The 12,243-nt window shown below is 41.4% G+C and overlaps 1 protein-coding gene across 1 annotated transcript in view; it reads right to left on the reverse strand.

Moving 5' to 3' along the window:
• Nucleotides 1-6,634: 6,634 nt before the first annotated feature.
• The window catches only part of abcc2 (ATP-binding cassette, sub-family C (CFTR/MRP), member 2), a 35,170-nt gene continuing 29,561 nt past the window's right edge, over nucleotides 6,635-12,243 (reverse strand). Inside the window, exons 25-32 of the mRNA XM_070542416.1 lie at nucleotides 11,620-11,819; nucleotides 11,413-11,539; nucleotides 11,217-11,318; nucleotides 10,836-10,979; nucleotides 7,804-7,962; nucleotides 7,566-7,732; nucleotides 7,267-7,461; nucleotides 6,635-6,961 (exon numbers count right to left, since the gene is read on the reverse strand). Coding sequence (XP_070398517.1) covers nucleotides 6,832-6,961; nucleotides 7,267-7,461; nucleotides 7,566-7,732; nucleotides 7,804-7,962; nucleotides 10,836-10,979; nucleotides 11,217-11,318; nucleotides 11,413-11,539; nucleotides 11,620-11,819 — 1,224 coding nt within the window. The 3' untranslated portion in view covers nucleotides 6,635-6,831. The remainder of the gene's footprint in view (nucleotides 6,962-7,266; nucleotides 7,462-7,565; nucleotides 7,733-7,803; nucleotides 7,963-10,835; nucleotides 10,980-11,216; nucleotides 11,319-11,412; nucleotides 11,540-11,619; nucleotides 11,820-12,243) is intronic.

The raw sequence follows: 12,243 nt of genomic DNA on the forward strand, positions 1-12,243 counted from the left end.
TTGTTCTAGAGGACTTTCATGCTGACATGGGCAACGACAGTGAGACCTGAACAGGTGTGGTAGGGTGGAATGGTCGTCCTGATCTGAATCTGAGCAGTGTTTTGTTATTATCCTTATGTGCTCGCCATGGATTTTCCGTAATGAACACCATGTTCAAGCAGAAAGGTGTTCATGTGTGCTCTTGGCACCAGGATACCTTAGGCTACAGTTCGACAATCTACTTTGTTGTCGTATCATCTGATCTGCGGCCGCATGTCTTGAACACTCAGGTGAAAAGAGGGGCGGAGCTGTCAGCTGACCACTACCTGGTGGTGAGTTGGCTTCAATGGTGGAGGAAGTTGCTGGTCAGACCTGACAGGCCTAAAGCTATTGTGAGGGTCTGCTGAGAACATCTGGTAGAGTCTCCTGTCAGAAGGAGCTTCAGTTCCCACCTCCAACAGAATTTCAAACACTTCTGCGGGGGAAGTCGGGGGCATTGAGTGAGTGGGCCAAGTTCCGTGCTTCCATTGTCTATGTGGTCAACAGCTGCGGCCACGGGCTCGTCGGTGCTTGTCGTGGTGGCAGCCTCCGAACCCAATGGTGGGCACCGGCAGCTAGGTATGCTGAACCTGAAAAAATAGTTCTATCTGGGTTTTTTGACCTGTGGGACTCCAAAGGCAGCTGATAAATCCCGACAGTCCAAGTGGAATGCAGCTCAAGTGGTTGCGGAGGCAAAAACCTGAGTGTGGGAAGAGTTTGGTGAGACCATGGAACAAGGGCTTCGAGCTGATTGTGGTCCACGATTCAGCGCCTCAGGAGGGGTAAATAGTGTGCTACAAACACTTTATAGTGGGAACAGTGTGCACATGACTTCAACTCAGGCCATAGTGGATCAGTGAGCGGAGTACGGTGAAGACCTCCTCAATCCCACCGGCATGTCTTCCAGCAAGTAAGTGGAGTCTGTGGACTTTGGGTTGGGCTCTAGAATCTGGTGCTGAGCACTCTGAGGTGGTCAAAACGCTGCTCTTGGCAAGGACCCTCGGGTGAAAAAGATACATCCTGAAGTTCATTAAGGTTCTGGACATTGTGGGACTGTGTTGGTTGACGTGGCTCTCTCTCTCTCTCTCTCTCTCTCTCTCTCTCTCTCTCTCTCTCTCTCTCTCTCTCTCTCGCATTTTCATCACTTTTCTCATGTCCCGCAAACTGAGACTAATGTCCTGCATTATTGACAGTCTGCCAATTCCAGTTTCAATCTTGCAAAAACTGTGTGGAGAAAGTTGCTGTCAATCGAACTAGGAAGCGGGACTTTACCGCAGGTCTCAAGCGCTTGGAGCGCACACCCAATCCACCAAAGCAGAAGCGTCACTCAGCACAGAGGACAGGTGAGCACGGAGAAGAAAATGGTGCTAAAATAAACTCCAGGGCTGAACGTGTTCAGGGAGACTGAGAGTGAGGAGTCTGATGTGATACGAAGCAGAAAATCGGTCACATAAAGCATGTTGGTCAGAAGCAGGTTTCCCAGTAATTAGACAGGTCCATTCTAACAGACAAGGTGCTGCGCTTGTTGTTTCAGATGCAAACAAGCAAAACTCTTTTAGAACACATGGAGGAAACCCTGAGAGAATGAAATGGAAGCCTTCATTAATTATTCTCAGAACTTTGAGGACAAGAGGAACTATTACTAGATTAGATGTGTTTTTTTTTTCAGAGATTCAAGTCAGTGAAGTTTTTTCTCCCCTAAATACCTACTAAAATGGATTTGTTGTCATGTTTGAATAAACACAATTTTGTTTCTACATTAAGAATGAAAACTAGCAACAAAACGTATGGGTATTTTTTCAAAGGGATGCTAATTGTAGTGTAAAATTAATTAAAAACAAGCTTAAATAGATCTACAAATGTTACTTTTACTGTCATTCTGTTGTGGAAAATATTCAATGAAAAGTCTCTATTGTACACCTGTCTATATTTATAGAATCTGCTGATGGTTTAAAGTAATTTTAACTAAAGTGATTCAGAGCCGCTGTCGAAGTCCAAAGAGCCTCACTGAAGCTGTGGTAACTAGAGAGGAATGGTGAAATAGTCTGAAAGCTTTTCTGTTAGCCTGTTCAAGTTGAATTCAAATAAAATTTATAGTACATGAAACATATTATGATGATGATAGTAATAATTGTATTTATATTTGTATTTGTATTTAACAGGGACTTCATAGCTAAAAGGCAGAATAGATTTTCTTTAGTGTTGCATTAGAATTTTAGGTTGTCCCACATTGAGAAGTCTCTGCTCCACATTTTGCGAGTTGGGATCTGGTCATCCTGGTTACCGCTGACAGACTCCGCCAAGACTGGCCTTTGTCACTGATTATGTCATAACTTTTATGGACAAGATTTCTAGGTGCAGACAAGGAGTTGAGGGGATCCATTTTGGCCATCTGTTTGGCCTCTCATTTTTGCAGATGACGTGGTCCTGTTGGCTTCATCGGGGGGGGGGGGGGGGGGGGGGGGGGCTCGGAGTAAATCCACTGCTCTTTCACACCCAGAGGAGCCAGTTAAGGTGACTTGGGCATCTGAGGAAGATGCCTCCTGGGAGTCTCCTTGGTGAGCTTTTCTGCGCATGTTCAACTGGGAGGAGAACCAAGTGAAGACTCAGGACACGCTGGAACAAGTATGTTCCCTGGTCAGGGAACAGCTTGACATTCCTCCCGGTGTCACGATGGTCGACTGGGTACGGGAGTTGAGCTTGGTAAGGATGTTTGATGTCTGGATTACTAGGTAGAGAACTCTGATCATGGGTTTCAATGAAACGATGACTGAGTGAAGAGCCGGTGCGGCGTCTTCCATATATAGGCTTGGGTGTGACTGGGAGAATGCCGGGAGTTCCCGCGAGGAGCATGCTGGGAAATGTGGTCCAAGATGGAGGCCAGTTAGCTGGGAGAGGCCGGTCCGGGAGCTTGGGTTCTGACACCCGGAGGATCTGACCCAAATGGCTGGGGAAAGGGAAGTCTGGGCCTCTGCTTTGGCTACCGCCCACACGACACAACCCCGGATAAGTGGACAATGATGTATCAATGGATGGAAATGTGGCTGTATATGACTCTGTGTTGGGGGTGGGGAGTGAATGACTCTTTAAGATATCAGGAATTAACATTGTGCATGGTTAAATTTTGTTATAGATTTTTTGTAATGAAAATTTTTACAATAGGAACAATAGATTTTGAAATATTTTGACCATATAATCTGCCTAATAAATCTTAAAACAGCCTGCCATAAGTGGTGTGCAGATATGCACCTTATATATTCAAACTTCAATCTATATATTCAGACAGGAAGTGTGGGTGGATGTGACGCTAGGGGGGTGAATGACTCTTTAATATATCAGAAATGATCATTGTGTATATTGAGAAGGTTATTATGGATTATTTGGAATGTTTTTAATAGAAAAAATAGTTTTTTTAGATATTTTGAATATATATCTTCCTAAAAACTGTTTAAACACCCTGCCCTAAGTAGTGTGCAGATGTGCTCCTGCAGCACTAGTGATGGGGACACCTCTTCATACGTGAAACCATCAGCTGACTGGTACAAACAATGCTTTTGTGTTATTTCCAGCGACAAAAATGATATTAAACATTGTTTCTCTCCCTATCATTTTCTCTTTAACACTCATAACACTGGTAGGCTACAAAGCACACCCTGTTGTAACATTTGGGGTGGCACTGACCATCGGAGTAAAACGTATTCATGTTGTTGGGCCTTTGGAGTGAAAGAGGGAAGGTTATAGACGGGGCAGAAGTTGACTGGCAATCTGAGTTCTGGAGAATCCAAGAACGACTGGTGCTCTACTCCAAGCCAGTGGGTGAATGCACCCCCACCCCCCTCTCGAGTTGGAAATCCCCGTCGGAGATCGAGCTGACTGCAGCAGCGATCAGACTCCTCCAATCCGCTCGGAGTTTGCTAATGATCTATATTTCTGTATGGATATATGTCCAGCTCCATCCTCCTGCCTGCAGAGCATCTAACCACCGAACCACCGGCTGTTCAGGTGCTGCTGCTGTCATTGCGGGAACGTGCACAGTGTTGGATAAATCATCTCTTTTTGTGTCTCCTCTGTGCTGACGGGGCTGAATGCGCTGTGCGTCCCACGGCAGTAATGCACCTTTGACGCAAAATGTGGACATTGATGGAGCGCGTGTGCGACGTATCGGGAGTAGCTGCGCTGGGCACGTACAGTGGACGGCTGATGTTGGAGGGACATAATTTTTTTTAGAACTCGGAGATTTTGACTAATAAATGACCCGAAAAACTACCAGTGCGCACCTCCTAGAAAGAAGTATTTACAAAAGTTATGCCGAGAGGTCACAGAGTTTGAAGTGGCGGAGCATGTTGCTGCAAACCGAACCCACTTAAAGCACAGCTTTCAGTCCATATATTCAGACTTTCAGTCCATATATTCAGACTTTCAGTCCATATATTCAGACTTTCAGTCCATATATTCAGACTTTCAGTCCATATATTCAGACTTCAGTCCATATATTCAGACTTTCAGTCCATATATTCAGACTTCGGTCCATATATTCAGACTTCGGTCCATATATTCAGACTTTCAGTCCATATATTCAGAGTTCAGTCCATATATTCAGATTTTCAGTCCATATATTCACACTTTCAGTCAATATATTCAGACTTTCAGTCCATATATTCAGAGTTCAGTCCATATATTCAGACTTTGGTCCATATATTCAGAAGTATTCTGGTATAAATTGACATACATATATATATATATATATATATATATATATATATATATATATATATATGTATGTATGTATGTATATGTTACAACATGATTTATCTGAACAAAGCATGTGCACCCTGTTGAACCTGTCACAGTAAGACTAATGCAAAAATGTGTAACTGCATAATTTTACTACAGTAAAATGTCCAATCTGAATTTGTTTTGAATAAGAGATGTATGAACTCACCTTTTGTGGGAACAAATGCAGCAAATATACCAGCGGTTCTTCTCACGGCAAATAAATCCAGCCTCGGTTGTGTCCCTCACATCAGTGAGTCTCTTACCCGCTCTCTGGTTCCAGCTTCCTCCCTCTCTCCCTTCACAGACGCATACTTACTCATGACAGTGGTCAGTATTATCCTGCATCAGTGTGGGCAGCAGGTTTAATGGGCATAGGCCCAAACATACATCTGCAGTAATGTTGAGTTGGAAAATGTTAAGTATAAAATGTATTCAATAAGAGATGCAACAAATGTATTTTTATTTATTTAATCAAAATAGAAACACAATGCAGACTATTAAGTACCTCCAAAACACAGTGAATTCTAATAACACTGTGTGAGATTATTTTAAAAGCACAAGAGTTGGATGTTCTCTAGTTTTTGTTTGAGTCCAGAAGCAAGTGAGAAACTAACCCTTACCCAATTCCAGATTAAACTGAAATAGCTTCTATACCGTAATAAGCTATCATTTTGACTTAAAATGACATTTTAATGTCCCTAATGATAATTGCAGGAATCCTCTTTGCCTGATTTTAAGAAAGGGTGATTTCTACCTGGTACCACTCAGCGGCTTTCACCGTTACCACGGTTACCTGGCCCTATGAGCCAGTTCGCTCTTTTGCAGTGGGGTGACACTCATGGTACCCGTGAACATCACAAGCTATTGTCTCTTCTTTACAATTCTATTGGACTCTTTAGGAGCCTTTATATTTTATTGTTTTTTTTTATTATTAACATTCAACAAAATAGAAGTTCTTATCAAATAATATTTTGGCAGCTGTTGCTCCATTAGCTTCCTGGTAATGCTGTGAAATTCTTCTCTGTTAGGCTTCAACAGAAATCAGAATGTTGCTTGTTTGTTCAACATCATCTTAGCTCATTTGCTAACGCATTAAAAAAGCAATACATCAGTAGGTTTAAAAGGTGCCCCCGTGGAGACAAACATTGTTCTGCCAAGTAGGCTTGATCCTGCTGTGGTGATAAGTGCTTGTGGGTTTCTTGTTCTGCATGTGACTTCTTGTTTTTTGCTGTCAAGTCTGTGTATAAGTAACAGGAGCCCAGGAGGTGTTTGAAGAGGAAGAACTCAAGACCTTTCAATTTAAAGAGCAAGTCACCCCCTACAAGAAACTTACTTCACTCCCACTTCATGTTTGAAAATTGCAACAAATGCTGTTGCTTGGCAGACCGAGAGGCCGGAGTCGCTAACAAATACACACACACAGGCTCACAATGGCATTGTGACATCATAATGTACCAGATTACATCATAGCATACCTCTTAGCCAATAGCGGTGGCAGATTTAAATTCAAATACAGTGCAGAATTTTTCCCCGACGACGATGAAACACTGACCGTTTTAGGCAGAAAATTTGAATTTTAACCAAGATGCACTGAACTGCCAAATTATTGACTATGCGTGTCTGTAGCACGATTAGACATTCCTTTATATAGCTTATCAGCGAAAAAAATGTGATTTGGGGGTGACTTGCTCTTTAAAGTTCTCAGGTGGGAAATGCATAATTCACAACTAAAAAGGACTAATAGTATTTAGATGTGTTGATGTCAGACTTTTTCACATTCAGCCTGCATGTGAAACTCAATGTGACCAATCGTATTTCAAAAAGAACAAGTAAAACATGGTTTTTCGTTGAAACATTTTTCTTAAATATTTATTGTTCATATACAAAAATTATATACATGTAGTATCATTTTTTTCATCATGCTTTCTATAAATACAGTTTTATCTTTTTATATCTTACATACACACAAATACACCCACACAACAACTTGTCTCAAATCGTTCAAAAAAAAACTGAGCAGAATGTAAAAGCACCTATTTAAAGTGAAGTCACTGTTTGTTGTGATATCCCAGCATCCTTCGCCATGGAGTAGAAATGACCTCGCTTTTCCAGCAGGTTGTTTGGAGAATCAAATTCCACAATTTTACCAGCATCAAGAACCATCACCCTGTTCAGGAGAAACACTTGTTTATATGAATGCAATCAGTTTGCGACGGCTAAAATGAGAAATGAAACAAACAAAAATTTCTGTTTAAAGGCTAGTTTTTCAAATTATATTTAATTTTCTACAGTCTGACAAATTTTCATAGGAATTAATCTATACAAGAAAGTTTAAATGAGGCCCCACTCTCTGTGGGATTTCTAGAAAGCATTCTTGGCTGCCTGACAAGAGGACACAGTGCAAGACAAGACGAGACCGGAAGAGCAAACAGGAAATGGGCCGAGTCATCAAAAACCCTGTGAGAAACTCACCTGGAGCTGTCCATGATGCTGTGCAGCCGGTGGGCGATAGTGAGAACGGTGCAGTGTGAGAACTCTCTGCGGATCGTGTTCTGAATAAGGTTGTCCGTCTCCAGGTCCACAGCTGCTGTGGCCTCGTCCAAGATCAAGATACGAGACTTCCTCAGCAGCGCTCGAGCCAGACACAGCAGCTGCCTCTGTCCAACACTGGGGAGAGCGTCACCCAAATAAACAAATACGGTGTTTCAGAGCCACGACTCTCATTTCATCTTCTTTGAATTTAAAATATACTTTAAAAACATATTTCCCACCTGAGGTTCTCTCCCCCCTCAGCGACTTCATGCTGCAATCCTTCCTCTAACCCGGTGATGTAGTCCTTCAGATGAGAGAGCTCCAAGACTCTCCAAATGTTCTCATCACTGAATTTATCAAATGGATCCAAATTCATCCTCAGTGTCCCAGAGAACAAAACTGGATCCTGCACTCAAAAGGTTAAGTAGGTTAAGGAACTGAACACTAAGTTTGTGTGTGTTTGTTTCCATTTTGTACCTGAGGTATGATTGTAATGTTGTTCCTCAGATCATGGAGTCCAATTGTGGCAATATCAATATCATCAATCAGGATGTGTCCTTCAGCTGCTTCAATAATTCGAAACAAGCAGTTAGTAAGACTGGATTTTCCAGCTCCGGTGCGGCCCACTATCCCAATCTGAGAGCAGAGAAAAAAATCCAAATTCAAGTCATTTTTCGTTTTCATTTCATTTATTTTTAATAAAGCACTTTACTACCACCAATCAAAGTGGCCCAACGTGCTGAACAAAACAAAAACAGCAATAAAACACTGAAAGAAAAACCAATGAAAGATGAATAGAAACTCACAATACAATAAAAAATACATAAATACAGAATACAAAACCCTGTTACAATGGCAATGCAAATGTTCAACAAAACAGACTAAAAACAGCAGATCGCCTTGGGCCAAGATGTTAAGCCGAAATCAAACGACCAAAAGCATCTTCGGTCGTCCTAAGATACCGGGCCAATGAAGCTTCTGAAGTCACTAAAGCTTCCCTATTAATGTAAGCAACTGGTACTCACACTCAAACGCATTGATATATTACCTACCTACCTACCTACCTACCTACCTACCTACCTACCTACCTACCTTATTACCTACCTTATTACCTACCTACCTACCAACCTTATTACCTACCTACCTTATTACCTACCTACCTACCAACCTTATTGCCTACCTACTACCCACCTACCTACCAACCTTATTACCTACCTACCTACCAACCTTATTACCTACCTACCTACCTTATTACCTACCTACCTACCAACCTTATTACCTACCTACGTACTACCCACCTACCTACCAACCTTATTACCTACCTACCTCATTACCTACCTACCTACCAACCTTATTACCTACCTACCTACCAACCTTATTACCTACCAACCTTATTACCTACCAACCTTATTACCTACCTACCTACCAACCTTATTACCTACCTACCTACCAACCTTATTACCTACCTACTTACAACCTTATTACCTACCTACCTACCTACCTACCAACCTTATTACCTACCTACCTACCTACCTACCTACCAACCTTATTACCTACCTACCTACCAACCTTATTACCTACCTACCTTATTACCTACCAACCTTATTACCTACCAACCTTATTACCTACCAACCTTATTACCTACCTACCTACCTACCTTATTACCTACCAACCTTATTACCTACCAACCTTATTACCTACCAACCTTATTACCTACCTTATTACCTACCTACCTACCAACCTTATTACCTACCTTATTACCTACCTACCTTATTACCTCCCTACCTACCTTATTACCTACCTATCTACCTTATTACCTACCTACCTACCTTATTACCTACCTACCTACCTTATTACCTACCTACCTTATTACCTGCCTACCTACCTACCTACCTACCTACCCACCTACCTTATTACCTACCTACCTACCTACCTACCCACCTACCTACCGACCCACTTACCTACCTACCTACCTACCTACCCATCTACCTAGCTACCTATAGCTACCCACCTACCCACCTACCTAGCTACCTACCCACCTACCCACCTACCTACCTACCCACCTACCCACCTACCTAGCTACCTACATACCTAGAGCAAGTAAAAATTCATTAAGAAATAAATGTGCAGCTTCAATTATGCTGTAAAAAAAAAAAGTCAACCAAGACTGGATCTGAGAAATCAAAAGATCAACATTTCATTCCAAAGATGAAAGGCAAAGACTGATAAGAGCTTTGGAGAGGCATAGATGAACTCTGAAGCTTGTTTTCCTTTAGTTTGCCTGGTATACGGAAATAAAGAAGCTGAAGTATGATCTGTCATTTCTGTCTGGAGTTTGACTTCAAAGTGAAAGAATTTCATAGTCTAGTTAAAAGGTCTTCTCTTTACTGTGAACATGTTTCTTTCTCAATTGTACCTTACCTTCAACCTAGCTACTTCATTTTTGTGTTTAATCATTTTGCAGATGCAGTTTATCTTAACATGCATGTTTTCTGTCTATGAGAAGAAGCCATGCATGTCGGAGAACATTCTAACTCAGAAAAGTCACAGTGCTACTAATGGAGCCGCCATGTTGATTTTGGTGACTCGTAAGCCTTCATAAACACAAGAAAATAATCAAAAATGCAAAAATGTGGTCCAGTTTATAAAATTCCTAAACTGTTTTTTGTTTCAGCTCAACTACTTACAAGATTAGCTTTACCTACAAAAAAACAAAATAATAATAATAATGCGTCAGGTTAAAATATTTCACTTTTATCCCAATCATGAATGTCCAAATCTGACATAAAATCAGAAAGGGGACTGTTTTCTTAATAGATGATAGTTCTGGGGTTGATCAAAAACATGTTCACGAAGTTCTTTGCGCTAGACCTCTTTCATATAAAGCAATCTCAGTAGTTTTATCCTTGATATTTGCAGTACCTTGTAGAATGAGCCATTTCAGGGTTCTGTCAATTTAGAAATAAAAGCTGAAGCTGGTCACACCCACCATTCCCCGCTCAGACCGCTATAAGCCAAGAAGCTCTGATATCTATCTTTATGATCTTGCACAAAATTAGACCTTTGTTTGCAGAATGTATTCTAGCACGCACGCACGCACGCACGCACACACGTCTATGATAGTGAAGACCATCCATTGAATCCCATTCATTTTTGTGACTGTATAATGGCTAACCCATCCTAACCAATGCTTATCTATTCCTAGCCCTAAACCTGAACTAAAACTTAATTCATACTATTCCTTTAAAACCAACTGGCAAGCTTTAAAAACAAGTGAGGACCAAAAAATTTCCTCAGTATGTAGTAAATACAGGAACACACACACACACACACACACACACACACACACACACACACACACACACACACACACACACACACACACACACACACACACACACACACACACACACACACACACACACACACACACACACACACACACACACACACACACACACACACACACACACACACACACACACACACACACACACACACACACAAACCTTCTCACTGCTGGTTATGTCACAGGTGATTCCCTTGAGTACAAGGTCTAATTCTGGTCGGTAGCGGACCTTGTAGTCTATAAACTGCAGCCTTCCAGCCTGTGGCCAATTCTCTGGAGGTCGATGTTGAGCCACCCACTCAGCCTGCAGAATAAGAGGAATTAATAGATTGAAAGATGCTGTTTTCATTTGAACTATGTTTGTGTTGAATGCAAATGTCAAACTGAATATTATAACAATAGCGAGACAAACAAAAATTAAGTAACAAATCTAAAAAAAAAATTTACCTAAGGATGCCTTCAAATGTTTAGCCAAAAACCATTAAATGAACCAGTGAAAAACAGCATCTTTGTGTAAAACAGAAGGAAGTGGCAAACATACCTCATTTTCAATTTCGCAATATTCACTCACTCTCTCCACGGCTACAATATTTGTCTCCAGCTCTGAGGTCATCCTCACCAGCCAGTTCAGGGTCTGCGTTACCTGAAACGTCGGAACAGGAAACGTTGGTTAACTTGATAAATTTTATTTTTGTTGAAAGACACAACAATCGTTTGTGTGTGTGTGTGTGACTCACGTTGAGAGCGTATGATATAGACAGGCCAACCAGGCCACTGTCAATGGTCTCTCTGGAGATGACTGCAAACAGAGCAGCAAAAAATACCACGAGATTTCCTAGAGACTCCAGACGAATGGCCAACCATCTGTTGAGTAAATATCACAGAGACGTTAACATAAATCAATCTAATGTTGTCTAAATGCATTTGGAGGTACTTGAACTGACCTGTTTGATACGATCCATGGGTAGACGCTTTTGAGATTTTCATCAATAGTGATTTCATTGTGTTTAAGGAACCTTTCCTGGTGTTTGTAGGCTCTGATCACAGACAGGCCAGACACGGTTTCACCAAAGTGGGAGTATATAGGAGAGCGAGACACGGAGTCCAGACGACGCAGCTGTCGAGAAGTCGCTACGTAGAACCTCTGAGAGGGGAAAAAAATGCAATATGGAAAAAGATTTATTATTAACACTGTAGACATCTGATTAGATACCCTAACTTAAAAAGAAAAAGCAAACTAATTGCACTTAAAAGGAATACGACACAGTTTTGGTTTGCATTGTGGCACCCCTTAGTGTCTGTTAGAAAACCAAAAGTGAAACGTATCTCCTTGCTGTGTGTTAATCTTTTTAACTCCTTCATCTTACTACTGAAATGTCTCCCCAGCCTTCATTAATTTCTACAGGAGTGGGTCATCACCAAGTCAAACAAGTCAGCTGTGTTCATCTAAAACATGTAGGAAATGTGCTGGATGAAAACTTCAATGCCAGGTATGTAAGCGCCACTTTACTAAGTCCAGCAGGGACTGGACCGGCACTCTGAAGTTGCAAGTGATATTCTGGTCACAG

Source organism: Nothobranchius furzeri, chromosome 12, assembly GCF_043380555.1.
Source record: "Nothobranchius furzeri strain GRZ-AD chromosome 12, NfurGRZ-RIMD1, whole genome shotgun sequence".
NCBI classification, from domain to species: domain Eukaryota; kingdom Metazoa; phylum Chordata; class Actinopteri; order Cyprinodontiformes; family Nothobranchiidae; genus Nothobranchius; species Nothobranchius furzeri.